The sequence below is a fragment of the Hippocampus comes genome, unplaced genomic scaffold, assembly GCF_001891065.2.
Source record: "Hippocampus comes isolate QL1 unplaced genomic scaffold, H_comes_QL1_v1.1 scaffold147, whole genome shotgun sequence".
Lineage (NCBI taxonomy): Eukaryota > Metazoa > Chordata > Actinopteri > Syngnathiformes > Syngnathidae > Hippocampus > Hippocampus comes.
The window spans coordinates 2,898,705-2,918,723 of NW_017805009.1; the positions used below are offsets into that span (position 1 = coordinate 2,898,705).

Consider the following 20,019-nt stretch of genomic DNA (forward strand, 5'->3'; position numbering starts at 1 on the left):
CACACCTGATCCAAATGAACAGCTCATCAGCAAGCTCTATCGGAGCCTGATAGTGATCCTGATCATTTGAATCAGGTGTGTTGCAGCAGGGAGGGATGGAAAACATGCAGGACACCGGCCCTCGAGGACCGGACTTCGACACCTGTGCTCTAAATTGTCCTTCGGTGTGAGTGCAAATTGTTATTCGTCTATGTGTGCCCTGTGATTGGCTGGCAACCATATCAGGGTGTAGCCCAACAATTCACAACATTCAAAAGCAAAGCAGAGAAAACAAAAGTAGCTTTCCAAAATTACTAAGGGAATGTACATTGGCAATTAACATTTAAACACATTCACATAAAACTTTAAAAACGTTTAAAAGTAAATAAATAGAAGTAGGTTTCTAAAATTACGAAAAGAAAACAAGATTTTTCAAATGTTTAGAAGGTATGGTTAAAAAAAAGTGTTTAGCCTGGATTTGAAAGTATTTTCAGTAAGAGCTGAGTCACTTCTGTGCAACTCAACTCAGTACAGCTTTGCCTTGAGTCTGACACCACTGCCTGTGGCCCCAAATGTCTCATAAAAGCTGGTTACATTTTTATTTGGTTTCAAGCAACAAAAAAAATGGATGTTAACTCACCCACATAAAAAAAAAACATCAAAATCTAATCCATTATGATTGTTTAATTGCTCTCCCCTCCCTTCTCATGAATGGAACTATTCCATTCTCTACTGCACATGTGCAGACGTGATCCAGGAAGACAGTAACAAAACAAACCTACTGGCGCGATTGTGAGCAAAATGAAGCGGAGTTAAGATAAGATAAGATAAGAAAACCTTTATTAGTCTCGCAATGGAGAAATTCCCAATTCACAGCAGCAAAGTTATGAAAGGAAGAAGTAGAACAACAAAATATAGGAGCTGCTGGAACTCCAGGGCAATGGGGCCAAAGAAGAGGAGAAGGCAAGAGGTAATGAAACATGTTTTTAATCAAAACTGCTGTTTCAAGCTTTTTCAAAGTGACAATGAATATGTAGTACCGACAATAACAAGACACTCTTGCGAGTTGCGGTAGCACAGCTGTCAGTGTCTGCAAAGGAGGATAAAGTAGAGATGAGAATAAAACTTCAGCAATGGGGGGTCCCATGAGCGGGTTCGTCTCGTACCACCAAAATGACTAAATACGCCCCTGCTCTTGTGTGTCTGTTGAACCAGCTTGTGCTCTTCCTGATTGTGCACTTCTCCATTGTGACCATCGGGGGGCGGTATGGCTTGAATTCCCCGCCGAATAAGGGCACGCTGCAGCCACTTTAGTTCTTCTTATCTCGATCCAATCATGTCTCGGCAGCCGGCGTTTGGTCCAGTCACAAACAGAAGCCGTCGGTGTGGCTGTGGATGTGGGCGTGGGGTGGGGGTCGTTCCAGACTAGTACAAGTAGACGGTGTCACGTTGCCGTCCAGTCAATACTCGCCTCGAATCGTCAAGTGTCCTTCACCGGCGGTTTCCGGAAGCGTTGTACTCCTAAGGGTTGGTTTGAAGGACACTCGGTGGCAACAAGGCGGTGCTTGACTCTGTTTAACGCGCGCTGGGTGAAGCAGGAGGAGAAGGAGGAGGAGGGGGGAGAGTAGGTGGTTGTGTCCAAGAGATGTAGCCTGCTGCTTGCCTGCCTGCCTGCCTGCCCGCTGCCTTGGCCGTGTGTCTCCAACATCCAGCCCACCTCCTGCGCTCCCTCTGGCCAAGGACGACAGGCAGGCGCTGGGATGCCGATGCTGTCACCAACCTTGTCTTTTATTGTCAACCTAAGAGAGTCTTTCTTGTTTTTCTTTTTTTGTTTTATGGTAACGTCTGAAGAACTATCATCTTTTTAAAATCAGCACAAAACAGGTGAGTGACGAATATAAACATCCGCAAGCGTGTTTACGTCATCTTTGTATTTATGCTGTGAAAGTGTCTCGTTTGTGTGCATGACAATTGCACGGATGTGTTGCTTTTCTTGGCGTTCACATCGAAATGCAGGCTTCCATAGAAGGACCTCATTAAAAAACCTCTCCAGTCGTTGTTAATTTGGTTTAAAAAAAAACGTTATTTTGATGTTAATTTATGGAAGCCTGTTTGAGCATTCATTCAATGTTGTATTGTATTGTATTCAAGGAGGAGTTTCCACTGACACCCCCACACCCGCAGAAGATGATTTGATGATAAATATGACCTGTGGGAAAACAAATCAACCATTTCTGGCACCATCTTGTGCCTCAAATTTGTGATACAAAAAAACCACTTCACCCAAGAAAAAATAAACAATCAGACAGACTGCACATGGGTACACCCAGCACCCTTCCAAAAACACAACTTCAAACCAACATTTGGTGTTATAGTGATATTCTGTTACAAATAACATGCTTTTCTGGGGGTAACAACTCGATTATTTATCATCTACTATTTTCAAGTCATGACTGTTTTAAGTAATACAATAAAACCTTTTTTGTTCTTGAAATTGTTGAAGATTGCAAGCTCCCCTTCTACGTTTCATGTACAACTACACACTCTGTTGTGCTCACTAGTAAGTCAAATTAAGTTAATCACGTTAAATTCTGAAAAACACACCTATTTGCTGTTTTTGTACACCATTTGTGCACTATATGGTGCCATTTGGTGTCAGTAAAATATATTTCCATTGAGGGGTCTCATTTTGATTGTCACAGTAGTTCTGATAAACTCTTGCCATCAACCTGTCAAGCTCTTTTTGTGTCCATATATAGATAAAGATATACTTATATAGATATAAATGTAGATAGATATACATATAGATATATAAAACATGCAGACACTCAACAAGCATCGTGACGGAACGACAGGGAATCATATGACCCTCATCCTCTTTGTCCAATCACTCAAATGTCCTTGAAGCCATTGTGTAATTAGGCCGCATGAATACGCATCCGCCAGAGATGTCATTTCTTTTGCGATATGCAAATGAGCTCTGACCCAGGGTCACACTGTGGCTATAGCTAAATGAGGAACCGACAGGACACATTTGCATTACTGTATGTAAAGTATGTCAAGTGTTAGAGCTAAATTGTGGTGTGCTCCTGTGTCATGCAAACATGCATTTTTGTATAGTACTAGGTGATAATGTGTGTGCCTGCTTCTTTTCATTTGAGTTGAATTGGCCTTAATATCGCTCACTCACTTCCTCTTGAGAAGTCAATGGTATGAAGATGTGCTACTTGTGCAACGCTTTTGCTCGGGTCTTGACAGGAAGGAACACGTAAGCAGCGAAATGACTCCTTTGTAGTTGTTCAGCCCTTTGCAGTCATCAGTGTGCACACATTAGACTCCAATAGCTTAAGTTTCAGTCCACCTGTGCTGTGGGTTTTAGTTCCTCCAACCAGCTGAGTGTCAGTTACACTTATCAGGTCCCCCAACTGGCACATGATATGGGTCTCAATAAGTCAGTCATTCATTGGCTGTGAATGTTGTCAAATCTAACAAGGATTTGACTTTTCTGATCATATCTACATGAGATGTTAAGTGAAGCTGCCCATATGTGTGAATGTAAGTGTGAAAGTTTATTTTGTCTTTAAGTGTCAGATGGGCTCCAGCTGAACAGTGACCTAAGTGAGGAAAAGTTGCGATACAAAATGGATGGTTGGACATTTATTATGTACTATTAACAAAATAGTTTTGACATCCCGTCACTGAAGCTTTGGCTGATCAGGAACACGACGCGCCATGCTGAGCAGAACACTGCGGAGTGTTAGGCACTAGGACCTGGAAGAAACATTTCCAGCTGTGGTAGCATGTCATTAGCGTGAAGGTCATCATGGGTGCCCCCAGCCCCCTTACTGGCACATAAGGCCCTGGAGGCCCTAAATGACAACACTCTCTTTTGGCTGCGATGTCAAAATGAAACAACAGGCAATGTGGACCAAACATGATAGGTACTAAGCTCGGAGGCTGCACATGACAGTGTGACTCTGCTGTTTACATTCACTGGACCTTCATGAATAATTTAATGCAGGGGTTTGCAAACCTTTTTATCTCAGGGACCTCCATACAAAGGAGATATTTTTCTCAAGACCCCCTTATAATCCGAACACATGTTGATGCCAATAACTTCTGATTGAGGAATAATTTCACAAAATGTGTATTAGACTAAATCAGGGATGGGCAAGTTAAACAATGCAAGGGGCCACAATTTCTCATCAGTTCTACTAGGGAGGGCCACATAGAACCATGTACTTCCTCACCAGATGTGTGACAAAAACCACATTTTAAATACGGACATAATATATGCCTGTCTGTTTTTTAATGAACCACTGTCCAGTTGAGTATCTTAACTTATTTTAATTGCAAAAGATCCACTCCTCAACTAAACTAGCTCTGACGCAAACAAAACATAAACACATCATGGGAAAATTCTCATTCAAAGATGGCGCAAAACTGCCGAACAGGAAACCGACATTAAGGACGACGACTCATTTTGTGCAAGTTATCATAAGAATCAACGCACTCAGAGATTGTTACTATGCTACTATCTGTTTGTCCTGCATGTCATTCAAAATTTCCCAACATAGTATGCTGACCCACCTACCTGTATAACACTGCAGGATAAGGCAGTAAAGTTCATCGCCTCTGCATCAAGGGTGCATCATACGTCACAACTTAACACTGCTCTATACAGTAAACAATTTTATCTTCAAAAATTAATCGAGGGCCAGTCTGACTGTGCGTCCCCTTGATCGCGAGTTACCCATCCGTGGTCTAAATTTAGTTTGCAGTGTTGTAGAACTCTTGCACAAATGCACTTGTATACAAGAAATCCAAAACAGCTCGCAATGCGCGTTATCAGACTGTGCACGTCTTTTCATTAACTCCTAACTAACTCAAAAATAAAACCATCAGTAGCTATTCAGAGCTATCAATGTTGTCAGAAATCAACCTGGGGGTCTACATAGGACTACATCGAGCTCGTTCCTTGACTTCCCCTACATCCACTCCACTTGCATCTCTCTCGCCCTCAGGAGGGTGCATGTAAACACCATGACACATTTGCTATTATCAAATTGTTCCACTCTCCCCTCTGCGGACGTGAGCAGAATACGAAATGCTAATCTGTCCTGAATGTTCCTGGCGTTAAAAATCAGTTTTGCTCTTGCTGTGACATACATTTCAAAAGGAAAAAAAAAAGGAAGATCAGCCGCACTGAATGTTTCTTTGACTGTGCGCGGCTTCGCTTCCACCTGACCTCAAGATGTTCTTCTGATCTGTTGGTGTTTGTTTTTGTCATTTTGTCCTTCATTGCGGGTACAGTGAAAATGCATGTCACTATATTTTAGCCACTTTCAAGTGCAATTGACAGCATGTATGTCGACACCAGAGCCTTAATGCCTTTTTGTTTGTCCTGTCTATGGCGTCTTGATTTGACTTCCTTTGGTAAGATGACATCAGCGGAAAGATCATCGTAGAGATGAAAGTAAAGTAAAACAGCAACTTGATAAAGACAATTAGTCAGAAGATTGAATGCATGGAAGTTAGGTCAAGTGGAGCTCCAGAGTGAGGATTAGAGACAGTAAAAGAGAGAGGGGAGAGTGGGGGATTAAATAGACAGTACCCCAAGGAAGTGTTTTGTACTGCAAAGATGCCACTAAAATAGGACATCTCGCTCAACCGTCCATCTATCTTGCGTTTCTTCCGACCCACCCGCTGGCCACATTGACCTTCATTATACAGCCCTCCCCTGCTAAGAGCCGTCCACGGACCATGGGAACGAACACATAACTGCCAGGCAAAGATAAGAGCAAGTATGGGCATGTGAAGCCCTTTGCCACAAGTCACGGTTGCCCTCTCCTTAAGGTCATGTGTAATCAGGACACAGCACAGTGGGCATTGCATCAATTCATAATTTGTTGCATAGTGTGCTTGGACACACAAGAGCATAAAGTGACTCTTCCTTTTCCCCAAAAAATCTTCATGCAAACTTACATCAGTCATTCTGCACACAGACTAATGGATCTGGCTCAGGTTTTTACAGCGTTCTTATTTGAAGTCTCCCGCACAAGAAGAAATCCATGTCTTATTTTTCGTCATCATTGGTGAAGGGAATATAACAAGCGAGAGATTGGATTGCATTTTAACGTGACCGTTTTGAATAGTCCAAATGGAATATCATGTTTTTTATCAGGATCATCATATTATTCGATGTATTGTGGCTCACACTTGGTTTTGATTAAAATCTCTTTTGTGTCTTGGCATTCTCATCCCTCAGAATGGAATACAGTTATTATTCAAGGATTAAATACTTTGTAGCTTTTTTGCTTGACTAAATGGGCTTTAAATTCCTCCTTTTTTGCCACGCTGGCTCCAGCTAGCGTGTCTTGTGCTGCTGACTTGTGCCATGTTGTGGCTCATGCAGCTCCTCCTTGTGTTTGGTGTGTTCATGTTTGTCAGGTGCTCTGAGTTGATATGAAGTGACCGAGCATCTCCCTGGTTACTGCAGAAAAGGTAGACGCATTCGGCGAGACGGGACAATGTGCAGTGTGCACTGGTCTTCTATTTTCTGACACAAAACATACATACTCTATATATCGTTGTTGTTTATGTGTTTGTTTTACGGTTGGTGTCCTTGAGCGATTCATGCTGCTACAAGAATGGATTTCCAAGGTTTTACAAGAGCAGGAAATAGACCTGGCAGGGGAGAGTCTCAATGATTAACTAAGACATCCTGCTGGGTCAATAGAGTTAGCTCAACTGACTCCTCATACAGTACATGGAAAAAGGCCGAGAGTGAAACAAGAATACAACAGCAAACTTTTGTTACCATCGCAACGTATACAGCAAAACTGCAAATACTGTAGAGTGGAGCCTCCAAACACTAAAACAATCTATTCTGTGTAATGCTTGTTGTGTTTTCTGTCAAATGTTATTCCGGCATAGCAAGTGACCAAAACCTTTGTGCATGTCATCTTTTTAATGCTCATCGATTCCCGCAACATTTGCTGATGTCTTACGCAGCGTCACGCATGATGATGTTTGACCGCCGATATTTTTTGCAAAGATTTTATGCAATTTTTGAGGCATATCTGTCTGGCGAATTTTGGTCGTGCTCCTAATTGTATGACCTAGGAGCATTTGAGTTCATATTTTGTGTAGCCTTTTAAATGATGGTATACATTCAGCAGCCTTTAACATGAGGTATTTTTGCATAGTCCAGTGATCTGCAATACACTCACACGCAAGCTGTGATGTGCTCAGTTTTCTGGAGTCATGTTGCCGTTCAGTCAGGCTCTCATGTTGTTGTTTGTAGCACAATCGTTGACAGTGTCAAAGACGTGAACTTAGCAATAGGTTCAATTGAACTTTTCTGGTACATTTTGGGCGGCCCGGTGGTCTAGTGGTTAGTGTGTCGACCTCACGGGGCAGAGGTGCCGGGTTCAATTCCAGCTCCGGCCTCCCTGTGTGGAGTTTGCATGTTCTCCCCGGGCCTGCGTGAGTTTTCTCCGGGTACTCCGGTTTCCTTCCACATTCCAAAAACATGCATGGCAGGCTCATTGAACGATCCAAAAAGCGCGGATGGTTGTTCGTCTCTGTGTGCCCTGTGATTGGCTGGCAACCGGTTCAGGGTGTCCCCCGCCTACTGCCCGAAGATGGCTGGGATCGGCTCCAGCACCCCCCTCGACCCCTGTGAGGATAAAGCGGAACAGAAAATGGATGAATGGATATTTATTTCATTGTAATGTACAGGTCTACCTAATGAAGTAGCAAATGGATGTAAATGAGATAATGATGGCAAGTCCAATATTCTTTTGAATGCCCCTTTAATGGCAGATGTGTTCTGTTTCAGTAAAATTCTTCAAATGCAAACGTTGTTTGAGTTGTGTCCTCTTTGTGTGACAGAGACCACGAGAAATGGACCAAGACCACCCTCCCCAAAGCCAGATGCCAAAAGACAACTTGAGTGAAGCAGCAGACACAGTAACATCTCAAACTACGACTCCGCATCCTTCAGATCCAACATGTGAACCCACCGCTGGGCTGCCCACTGTTACTGCCAGGCCTCGGCGGCCCCAGAGAAGTGCCAGAGTCGAAGGGTCCGTTGACGTATGCGAACCCAAAGCTGAGCCCACACGAGGCGATAACCAGGGTGAATGCAATCCAGATGGCGCCGTGGCAAGTCATGCAAAAGCTGCTTCCAGCCCACCTGCCAGGCCCTCAGGGGACCGGCCCGGTACCCACTTCAAAGCCGGCCCAAAAGGTCCGGGGCACCACGCGGTCCGGGCTGCCTCAGTGCCCTACCCGCCTTTAAGCAAGGCTGTACCCTCTCACCTGAACCCTCACGCCCAGAGAGCTCTGTCTGTTGCAGGCACAGCCGACACTCAGGCCCAGACTGTCGAAGATTTCAGGCAAGTTCCCTGCCTCATGTGCGAACATTCCTCCCCTCAGCTTCTCAATACAAGTTTGGTTTGACAGCCAACAAAGGCACAGTAGCACCTCAATGCTCTGTACAAGCATTTTAACTTCCCATTATTGCCATAAATATACAGTACAATGATTCATTATGGTTGTAGGTTGGTATGGTTCTATTGTGCTTGAGAACTGCACTGCACACTATATGTTAGTTTGTATCATGACAGCAGGGCAAATTTATAGTTTGAAAAAATAAATGGCAATGTTATGTATCACCCAGACACAAATACTGTAATGTATGATTCAATATAAAACTACACCATTGAAATAACCTTTTAGCTATTTAGCAGACACCACTGACACAATCGCCCATCCCACAGACAGAATTTCCTGAAGCGCGGTCATTTGTGCCCCGAAGCCCAATGGCAAAGTTGGCACATGGGCCAAGCCCACTTCATTCTCCTGATGCACTGTTAGGGTTGATCGTGCTTTGACAAAAATACAAAAGTTTCTTTCTGTGTATTAATTTTAAATCAGTTCTCTATAAGTAATCTAAACACTGTTTAAATAAAAGAAAGAGAACACAATTGTTAAGACCACTGCAGAACAGGTCCAAAATATGCTGATAGATGTAAAATAATTTTCTTGAAAATCCCTCAATTTAAAATTACATTGCGCAAGTTTTCTTTCAGCCCTCAGTTAAATATAAAGTACAGAAAGTATCATGTGAATATTTGTCCCCAAAATATTTAGCCAGAAATGCCACTGCATTGCAAAGGCACAACATGAACTAAACACTCACGTCAAACAGTTCAGTCCTACCCAGAAGGAAAGCAAAATAACTCAACCACCTAGAAGCTAGATCGAAGGTTGCAATCATTTTCATTAGATCCTGCTATGGGCTGGAAATAAGTGAGCCAGAGCAGAATGTTAATAAAGGTCTCTGCCAACAGGGTGCACATCATCACTTGGAACGTGGGGTCAGCCACGCCCCCTGATGACATCACCTCCTTGCTGGGCTTGAATATAGGTGATGGGAACACCGACATGTACATCATCGGGTGAGTGTATTCTGTCACAGCATTATGTAGTTTGCCCATATACAGTTCCGTCCACATTGCCGTGGCCTGACATCCAGTTGTGACTAATCCGCAGTAGCACTACACTCATTGTTCCTGTCGTAAATGCTAATCCATGAGATGATCAAAGGCTCTTCTGCTCGCTCCGGCTGACCCATGTGCATTGTGTCATGTGTCTCCAAGGCTGCAGGAAGTCAACTCTATGATTAACAAGCGACTGAAAGATGTCCTCTTCACGGACCAGTGGAGCGAGGTCTGCATGGAGAGACTCAGCCCCTTTGGATACGTGCTGGTCAGTATTGGTTTCTGGTTAGGAACATGTGCTCGCTGATTAAAAATGCACTTGAGTTTCCATTCATATGCATTATGTGAGCGATAATGAGGTCTGTCCTCATAGCCTTTTTCTTCCATGTTGCTGCTGCTGCCTCCTCTAATTTTGTTCCCGGAGCAACAAATAGAGTGATGATTTATAACAAGCGTGCAATGTTAGCGTGTCCGCTATCTCCCTCGCTCTACCAAGGCTCATTGGGCACAGTCAAGTTGTCGTTGTCTCATGGTCTTCCTGTGTGCCTATTTTCCCCTTTTGGTTGCTCCATGTTACAGCTCAATTGTTGTATACCCAATTTCTTTAAGAGTTTAAGACATTGATTCATTTTATTAAAATATTGTATGAAGTGATGCCTTGTAATATGACACAAGACCAATGAATTTTTCAAAAATTTTTGCTTTGACTTGCGAACATTCAAGATATGAGCAAATAGAGAGGGTGGACATTGAACGCAGCTTGACTTACGTAGTCTGGTAGTGACGGTGACCCTCCAAAAAATCTTCAAGAAGATGCTTCAAGGAACTTGACTGTGCTCTTGAGTAACTTGTATGTTACATATACATTTATAATATTGTAAAGAGTTGGAGGATGCCCAGTAGAAATGTTTGTGGTCATCTACGATCATGCTTTTCCACACTTTGACTAACAAATCCATCACCTTGAAGTATTTTAAGCTACGAGCTGTTTCTCTGTCAATTTTTAAGTTGTGTTCGGAATGGGGCACCAACCAATTATTTGGCCGGATGAAGATATTTTGCTGATTTAAAAATATATATATTTTTTTAAACGTATCAACACGTTACAACATAAGAGAAATATAATTCAAATCCCCCCCCTCCCCCATTGATAAAACTATAAACAGTATACAGTACCCCCACTAGGCAAAATATTGTTATCTATTATTTTGCATATTGGAATGCATAAGCAAAATCAGATGATATCCAGTGGGATACCTTATGGCCATCATGTATTTGTAGTCTACCAAGAGGTTTTTCTGATATTTTGCCCCAGCTTTGCCACCTACTGTATTTAGTTGTATAAGTTTCCAATTCTAATTCTTCCTTACTTTAACACTGTTTATTGTGATTTTACTTTGCATTGTATTAAAGCTTCACTGCATCGTACTGAGAGGGGTTTCTCATATTTAAAGCAAAATATGAGAGCCATCTCTCAGTGAGACGCAGTGAATTAAAATGTCAAAAGTACAATCACACCAACATATCGTCGGAAGTAACACCTCTGAGAATTGCTATCTTTGTAAAGAAAGAATTTTCAGATTTCATATTATGTACTGTATTGTACTGGGTCTCGTAAATTGTGCTAGTCACAGTTATTTTGTGGAATACCATAGTCACTGTACAGCACACCTTATCTTAAACAAGCAACAGGGTAAGATCGCAATAAAATTATAAAATATAATTGAAAATTGTCATCTCAAGCACGACCCTTGTGTGTCAATATTTTCTATAGCTGGCGAGCTAACAGGACATACCATCGCAAGCAGTCGGTTTCCCTGTATCCTGTTGTGAAAGGATGTTTGCTGGTGCTGTTGGCATGCTGAGTGGTGCAATCATCTTTGTGCGCGTAAATCAGCTGTCGGGCCGAAAAAGTGAGACAAACGTCTCCCGGGGTGCCGTTTTATTTTGGGAGCAGAATGTTGTCAGTGTTGATGGGCCTCTGGCAACAATGCGGACGTGTGATGGTCCGTTCCATGACTTGAAGCCTCTGTGAAATCAGTTTAGTGTGTACGTACTCTGCGTGGATGTTTAACAATAAGTTAGGCCTTTTATGGTAGCCAAGTGCTATTTATAGGAGTCTGTGTGAAGTAGGTGGTACGGTGACATTCGTCATATAACTTAACCTGGTTTCTGGCATGTGCATTATGTGCGGCTGCACAGCGCATCATTGCTAGGGTGAAATTTGTTTTAAGGCCTGAAATGTGCTTTAAAAAATGAAGAGCTAATCATCAACATAAAATAAAGCAGGTTTGCTTGTGAACAAACAAGATTCTCAGAATCCCCCCCCCACCCCCCGCCGTCTAGTGCGATTTGTGGGTTCCCTTAATTCTAGTTAACCTTTGTTCTTAGTGTGGTTGATGATTCAAGATGGTTGAATGAAAAACGTAAGGTTCCTTCCGGTGTGTGGTTTTTTTTTTTTTTTTTTTTTTATCTGTGAATGTGTGTGTGCTGGGACCGCCACTGCCCAATCTCATATGAGCAAATCTAATCTCCAAGTTTTATGTCAACACTTCTGGGCATTAGCCAACTTCCTACAATAGCTGTCTGTGACCGTTATCAACAACAGCGCACAAGAGACCTAATCTTTATTGCACAATGGAGTAGCAATGCAATATATGGAGAAGTGAGCCATTCTTTTTAGAGAGCAAATGCATTTACTCTAATATTGTATGAACTAATGAACGTTCCACTGGATCGAATGATAATAACAGGGTTGCTATCTTTGCAGCAAGTTTGTTTATTGTTGTGGTTGTAGTTTGCGTGGTGTATAATCGCAATGCGTTCTAATGCGAGGAACTGAGAAATGGTTATATTTTGTCTGTCTCACTTGCTAAATGAAAAAAATGAATCAGCATATTATCGAATAGTTTTCATCATGATGCAGCGCAGTTCCTCACCGCTAACGCCACAAATGCATTGACCTTTTAACTGTGTTAATTACAGTTATCTTTTTTTTTTGTACAATCCATCATTGCATTGCATATGACCAAATGATTGGTCGGCACTGTTTAGGTTGGTCTCCGAACAATCAGCATAAAAAAGATGGTCCACCTCACAGTTCAGTAGAAGTCATTATGCAACAAAGGCGTACATCTCGCCAGTGACAACACAAGCAAGACCGTCTTCAGTCACGTGGAGATGTGCGCATCCATTACTGACCACAGGGCATTTCAGGCACAGCATGATTATGCTTCATTGGCCTGCAGTTGGGATGAGTGGACTCGTGAAGGAGAATGGAAGGGGGGGTGGGGAGAGGGGAATCACAGCCGAAATCCATTGGAGAGCTTGGCAAAGCATGCAAATACTTTATCTTGTCCTACTTGAACAAATGCACGTGCTTTATTCAGGCAGCTGCATTGTGAATCGTGCATGTGCTGCTCAAAAATATGCATAACATAGTGGAAAAGCAAAGTGGAGAGAACAAAAACTGAAAAATGACCTTCAGACAAGTGACATTTGCCGGTACTCTGAAAACCAGGCTTCTTCCGCTCTGAGGCCTGACGGCGAGCAGCAGCCCGGTTGGTGTGTGTGTGTGTGTGTGTGTGTGTGTGTGTGTGTGTGTGTGTGTGTGTGTGTGTGTGTGTGTGTGTGTGTGTGTGTTTTTTTGGAAAGTAGTGGTTGAGCTCAGCCGCAGCCTCATGTGGGCTCAAGTAGAGGTTCGGGACCATCACCAAGTTGGCTTTGAGATCATACAATTGATTTATTGAAATGAAAGCGCTGTCTGACTCACACAACTACATTTTGTTTCACTTTGGAAGATGTAACTTGCCTTTTTTCAGAATAATGCATCGTTTCTGATGCCCTCTTGTCCTTAGGTGACCTCCCAGAGGATGCAGGGCGTGTTGCTGCTGGTTTTTGCCAAGTACTACCATCTGCCATTCCTCCGTGGAGTCCAGACGGAGACCACCCGCACTGGCCTGGGGGGTTACTGGGTGACACAACTACTCACGCAGTACTCTCTTTAGCACATGGATATGAAACTCATTACGCTGTAAAAGAGATATACATCCCTGATGCTAAAATCAACAGAGTATACACTCACCGGCCACAACATTAGGTACACAATTTAATAGGGTCGAATACAAGAGAGCTACAATGAATGCTTTGACTGACGCTGTCAGAGAGTTATCAAATTGACAAAATGATTATAATTGGCGGTTTATTAGGGGTGTGCGCTATAAGCCGCTAGATGGCATGAATTTGGTTGCATCAACAATGTTATTTGCCTTTGTTTGCACTATTTTGCACCATAGAGCGCTGAGTCTTTATTTTGAATTTTGAGATCTGCACAATAAATGGTCTCAAAATTACATTCTAGCTATGTTTTTGTTTGTTTGTTGTTATTAATTATTATTAGTAATTTTTTTTGATTAATTTAGCTTTGCTAATGGACTATATAACTTATTCAGAAATACTTCCGTTGTACTCTGTGTGTAAACCTATGTGTTCATTATTTTGTGTCTTTCTATTCCTAACGTTTGAATAGTCAAGCAAACCAAAAATAACCAAATGGCAAACTACAATCCGACATAATGCTACTTACGTTAAGTCTTACAATGTTTCAAACAAATTGTACACATTTTGGACCATCCGTCTTACCGAAGTAATGAATGTTTTCTTTTAGAGTTGGATTTAATGGGGGGAAAAAATGTTGTTGCAGCACATCCCAATCATGCAAATAATTTGGCCGCATTATCTTCATTGCTGAGGGCTTGACTGAATAACTGCCCAAAGAGTTATGCAACCCTGACTTGTAAGTTAAATCCCGCTGTTGTCCAGAGTGCATGACAGGCGTCAGCACATTCTACACGTTTTACGCACTGAAGCGTCTTTGGCGATTCAATGAGGCAGAACATTGGAGAGAACAGTAGGAGAAAAGCCGCACGCTCGTCTTTCCACCCCCTGCTTTGCGTGTACAGTTTTTGTTTGAGTAAAAGGTTCTCCGACTCGCAATTAATACATTTTGTGTTGCATCGCAGTAATGACATATTCACACAACTAGTTCACCCATTTCAAATGACTAGTTCCTCGCTGTTTTGATTGTATTGATTTAATTATTTTTGTCGTAAATCATTCACTGCCATTGACGGCTGCAGAAGTCCAAGGTCCATCGTTTTTTACCTGGGCTGGCGTTGAACGAGTTTAAGTCATGTATTCCTCTCCTTCTGTGCGCAACAGGGAAACAAAGGTGGAGTCAGCGCCCGCATGTCAGTGTTCGGTCACACTCTCTGCTTCCTCAACTGCCACCTGCCGGCTCACATGGAAAACTCGGATCAGCGTATGGAGGACTTTGAGAGCATCCTTCAACAACAGCAGTTTGAGGGCCAGGCGGCCTCAGGTGTCCTTGACCACGAGTAGGTCACAAGCACACGCACTCGCACAGTGACAACACACATCTATGTCTGTTCATATTTTCAGGTAAGGAGTGTGAAGTACACAGTAAAAAAAACGTTAAAAAAGATGTGTTTTTCATTGTTGTCAGATCTAATAATCAACTGATAAATGGTGACCTTTTAAATTGTATTACAGTGTGGTGTTCTGGCTCGGGGATCTCAATTTCCGCATTGATGACCTGGAAATGCAAGTGGTAAAAACGGCAATTGACAATAACAAGCTGTCCATCTTGTGGGAAAAAGATCAGGTAAGCACAAAAGTTCTCTATGTTCCGTAGGAGAATTGAGGGAAATGGACAGGTTGTACTTTGTATCAGAATACTGTACTGTATGTATGTATGTATGTATATATGTATGTATGTATGTATGTGTCTATGAATGTATTATTATTATTATTATTATTTAATTGGTAGAAGTTTACCAAGCAATACTAAAATATTAACACTTGATACACTGAAATGGGTTAAGGTACACCCCCACTACGTCTGACTATTACTGAAATGAGATACAAGAGAAGTAAATTATTTATAAAGTCCACCAAAATGATACACCAACAGTCAGCTATTATCTCTCTGATGGTATCATTGAGCATTATTATCTGTATTTTACTATTACATCTCATATAGTACTGATACAGCTCTCGGTCAGGATCGGATCCATCTGCGTCGATTTACTTAATGTTGTGTCGGTCTGATCATGGTTGGAGCCACAAGGGGGTGTAAGAGAGGAAATCACCCACTATTGTAATGCTTTGATTATTATTTCAGTTAAACATGGCAAAGGATAGTGAGACGGTGCTGGAGGGATTCCAAGAGGGGCCCCTGAAGTTCCCCCCCACTTACAAGTTTGATGTTGGGACAAACATTTACGACACAAGGTTGGTGATGCTAATGAAGCAGCTACAGTGTCAGCGTCAGAGCACATCTAACCAGGGAGCATTAGGTCAGCACCGGAAGGGAGAGACGTTTATTCTTCCCTCAATAAATGTTTGAGAAGATTAGTTTTCTGTCATTATGTATACAGATTTTTTAAAAATTTTAGCACAAGGCTGCATCATAGGAAAGGAGCTCAAGGGGGCACCGATAACTCATTTGGCTGGCATGACGCAGACATTGCATAGCTGTCAATTCTTAGCCAGTAATCACATTGCTCTGGACTGCCCTCATAAGCTTTGATTTAATCACTACCTTTCAATCACTTTATTTGAGATGTTCTTTCTCTTCGCTCCGTGTCCTCCTCCCAGTGGAAAGAAACGTAAACCAGCTTGGACCGACCGTATCCTCTGGCGCCTGAGAGCCACGGTACCTGCTGCCAGCAGCGGGAAGCGTGGTTCTGTTTCAGGGCTAACCAGCGGCGCCAAAGTAACGCAGCATTGCTACAGAAGTCACATGGAATACGACGTCAGCGACCACAAGCCGGTCTCTTCCATCTTTACCTTGCAGGTGAGGGTACCGGATGGTCATTGGGACGTACCCACATTTAGAAGCTTTTCGGCTTTCACCATTTCAGGGACAGCGGTTACTACAGTGGTCAACTTGCCATGTTGTCAAGTTACAGGGTGCATTGAAAGGGTTAAACATGAAAATGAAATTAGTGACAATGCTGTTGACATAGCTGGAACGTAGTGGCAGTCTAATAAATGTGTTACTCTAAGTCGCAAGCATATTACAATACTTGTGTTATGTCGAACCGTCTACGTCTTGTTTAATCAAATAGTTGTGATTCAGAGGTGCACTTCCGTTCATAATCCTTTCTTCTCAAGTTCCCATACAAGTTGGATGTTCCCCTGGTCACAGTTTTGGTAGAGGATGAGTGGAATAGCATTGCTGATGCTATAGCCAAGTTCAAACTGGCACCCAACTATTCTCGCAGCTCCTGGGACTGGATCGGACTATATAAGGTAGAAAATAGAACGTTGACTGTGCACACCAAACTTGTTTTGCTAACCATTAGTGACTTTGCTTGTGCTCCATCAGGTGGGTTTCAAACATCACAAAGACTATGTGGGATACGTGTGGGCCAAACAGGAAGAAGGAGATTATCATAGACAAGAACATCAGGTAAGCGGTGCGTGCGCATGCCGTGACCTCTTTTCAAGACAGCTTCCTCTCACATTAAATGAATATCTTACAAATTGTTTTGCAGGTAACCTTTACAGAAGAGGAACTGCCCAAAGGCGCGGGAGATTTTATCTTGGGTTACTATAGCAACAACATGAGTACCATTGTGGGCGTAACGGAGCCATTTCAGGTAATCGCCAACCGTTTGTATGCTTTTCCATTTCCGCCTTTCTTGTCCTCAAAGTTCCTACTCTTTCCCCTCTCCGTCTTGCATCCGCAGATCCAGCTTCCCACATCCGGCAATGATACCAGCTCTTCAGACAGCTCCGACTTCAGCTCCGAGGAGGACAGCACTGTCGTCCTCATGAAGTCGAGGTCCCGCAGTCCCAGTCCCCACAGAGTCAAGCACCACCGCCGTCGCAGCGGCAGCCACAGCCGCTCCGGAAGTCCCAAGCAAGACAAAACGAAGGAGCTCACTGCCACTGACGAAGCGCCATCTGTGACCACGTCAGACGCAGAGTCTGTAAAATGCCCAGCAGAGGGCAACCAACCCCCTGCTTCTGAGGAGGACAACAAACAGAGAGAGGAGACTGGAGTGTGATGTTTTCTCACGGCTGAAAAGTGAAAAGTGTGAGTCATTTATTTGATAGTAACCATATTCGAAGTGTGTTTTCATGAAACTGTGCAGTTTGGGACGCAATCCTTCTCAGGAACAAATGTCAAGTTCCTCAAGAGGGTTTGTTTTGCCTTGAGTTTTTATTCCAAAATATTTCAATCTGTCCTGCATTTTCTCAGTTTTGTTCCATCCTTTAGTGTGGGCCACGCATAATTGTAGTTTTTCCCAAATGATATATCTTATAGGCATTTGCTCACCTTGTGTAGGTCAAGGTCGTTTGCTCGCCGCCTTGTTGGGCAATGAATGCATTTAGGTGTGGATGATGATGACCATGCGGAGGATGTGATCTGGCTCAGGTTACGTAAAGCGTTTTCATTTGTTGGATATAACACAGCATGCATACTGTAGCATAATCGAGTATTATGAGAAAGACCCATCCAGCTTACCCACTGTCATTTGCCCCTTGACGCCAATTAATCGTACGTGGGGGAAAAATGTCACCAAGCGGTCATGACAGCCAGATCAGATCTGCACTAAATACAAACAATCTCAGAAACTAAAACAAAATTGTTGTATGGTGGGCTTTAGGAGGCCTCTCCTACTCGCCATATCAGCAACGTTGCACATGTTCGTGCAGAGAGTGAACGTGAGCATTAAGGGCCTTTAAATAGACCCCCGATTGAGTGCAGTGAGATGTGTGGCGTCCTGTGGGAGGATCACTGTCAGCTGACACAGCACAGCTGTCCTGCACGAACTGCTTTTTATTGGCTGCAGGGCAGCTGATATTGTCAAGGTAATTAGGATGACAATAACAACAGCAAAAATCAGATTCCCGTCGTTGGAACAAATTAGCAAAAAACAAATCAGCAGAAATACTTTTCCTATGATAACCATTACCAATTCGGAACAGTTGCATGACTTCTGGAAATGAAACAGATAACTCTACCATGTAGAGCGGCTACAGGGTTTTGCAATTGCAACGGGAAACAAAATGTCACACATTATCATAAAACATCTCAAATTCCCCTGGGATATTTCATAAAAATACATGCTTGGTCCAGTTTCATTTCATTTCCTGTATCTTTAGTTTTATCTCCAATGACTGCGTTCACTGACCCTAGTGATTGATTAATTGACAGCGCAGTTGTCGTGTGACCTCCGATAACCTGTCTAGCACACTTTGACCCTTTTGAACTCTTAGAGTAGGACGGTATTGTGTAGCTGTTACCTCAGTGTGTATGTCTAAGATTCGGTGTGTGTGTGTGTGTGTGTGTGTGTGTGTGTGTGTGTGTGTGTGTGTGTGTTTCTGAATGCTGTTTGCTATGACTGTGTTTGCATGTGGACATACTGTACATTCCGGTACTGTGATTTTTGTGCCGTCAAGTGCTGTTTTGGACTCTTTGTCGTTTGTGAAAGTCGTTAGAAAATTAGAAAAGATCTGACGGTTGAAAATGTATCCGCCGTGTAAGTGTTAGGTGAAGAAAACTACAAGGATAGGTACGCCTGCCTAATTGTGAAGCCTTTGAATGACTTCAAAGTGTAACACTGTATTAATTTATGTGAAAATAAAGCGAGTATAGCATAATGGACCTTTGTTTATAGTAAGATGTAAAATTTTAAGAATAAGAATGTGAGATGAATTTAGAACAATATTTTCCGTCATGAACAGTGACTCGTGAAAAATGTCTATCTGCAGAATGTCATTGTTTTACTATGTGTCTGAAATAGAGTAATATGTATATGAATGATCAAAATGAAGTATGATATCAAAATAGCTGACAATCTATGCCACAAAGTTTATTTTTCTTTAAATTATTTATTTATTTTCGTATTTGGAAATGCTATATGTGTAACCATTATTGTAACCTGACTTCTGCTGGCCAGTGATGGAGTACTATTTCAGTCGGGTACAGGGGAAATCCTTGAAAACTGTTTTTCTTTTCTTTATGTTATGAGCTTGATTTCTCAAGTTGCTTTTAAAAAAAATAAATATAAAAAAAAGTTTGCTTTAATTGTATGATGTGTAGATTATTGTGTGTGTGTGTGTGTGTGTGTGTGTGTGTGTCATATGACTTAAAACACAATGCTGGTTTGTGACAACATTTTCATTTTCTTTCGCATTGAGGCCACTTTTATCCTGTCTGGAGCAAATCAAGACCTGGATGGCATTAAATTTCTTGAATTTCTATGAAAAGAAGACAGAAGTGATGAGGGTTGGTCCCAGTGGCCCTTGTACATCTCATCCTGCGGACTTGGGCCCCCTGGCTCTTTATCTTAAGCCAACAGTCTCGACCTTGGGTCTTAAACTGGACATTGATTTTAAATTGGACTGGCAAGTTGGTGCCTTCTTTCATCTTAGGCAGACTCTCCTTTCTCAGGGGCACTTTGAAACAAACAGTAACTCATGCCTTCCTCACATC

The 20,019-nt window shown here is 42.4% G+C and overlaps 1 protein-coding gene across 1 annotated transcript; it reads left to right on the plus strand.

Moving 5' to 3' along the window:
• The first annotated feature begins 914 nt into the window (after positions 1-914).
• Positions 915-19,606, plus strand: inpp5jb (inositol polyphosphate-5-phosphatase Jb). The gene is made up of 13 exons (XM_019860711.1): positions 915-949; positions 7,876-8,381; positions 9,339-9,446; positions 9,648-9,756; positions 13,346-13,462; positions 14,709-14,884; positions 15,060-15,171; positions 15,691-15,800; positions 16,167-16,365; positions 16,686-16,823; positions 16,900-16,983; positions 17,069-17,173; positions 17,264-19,606. The coding sequence occupies exons 1-13, from the start codon at positions 920-922 to the stop codon at positions 17,582-17,584; spliced, it is 2,115 nt and encodes a 704-aa protein (XP_019716270.1). The 5' UTR covers positions 915-919; the 3' UTR covers positions 17,585-19,606.
• Positions 19,607-20,019: the final 413 nt, after the last annotated feature.

Coding starts and splice junctions, on each gene's coding strand:
- inpp5jb (XM_019860711.1), top strand. CDS start 920: ATGGGGCCAAAGAAGAGGAGAAGGCAAGAG. Junction 950..7,875: donor AGAAGAGGAGAAGGCAAGAG/GTAATGAAACAT, acceptor TTTGTGTGACAG/AGACCACGAGAAATGGACCA. Junction 15,801..16,166: donor ACAAACATTTACGACACAAG/GTTGGTGATGCT, acceptor TCCTCCTCCCAG/TGGAAAGAAACGTAAACCAG.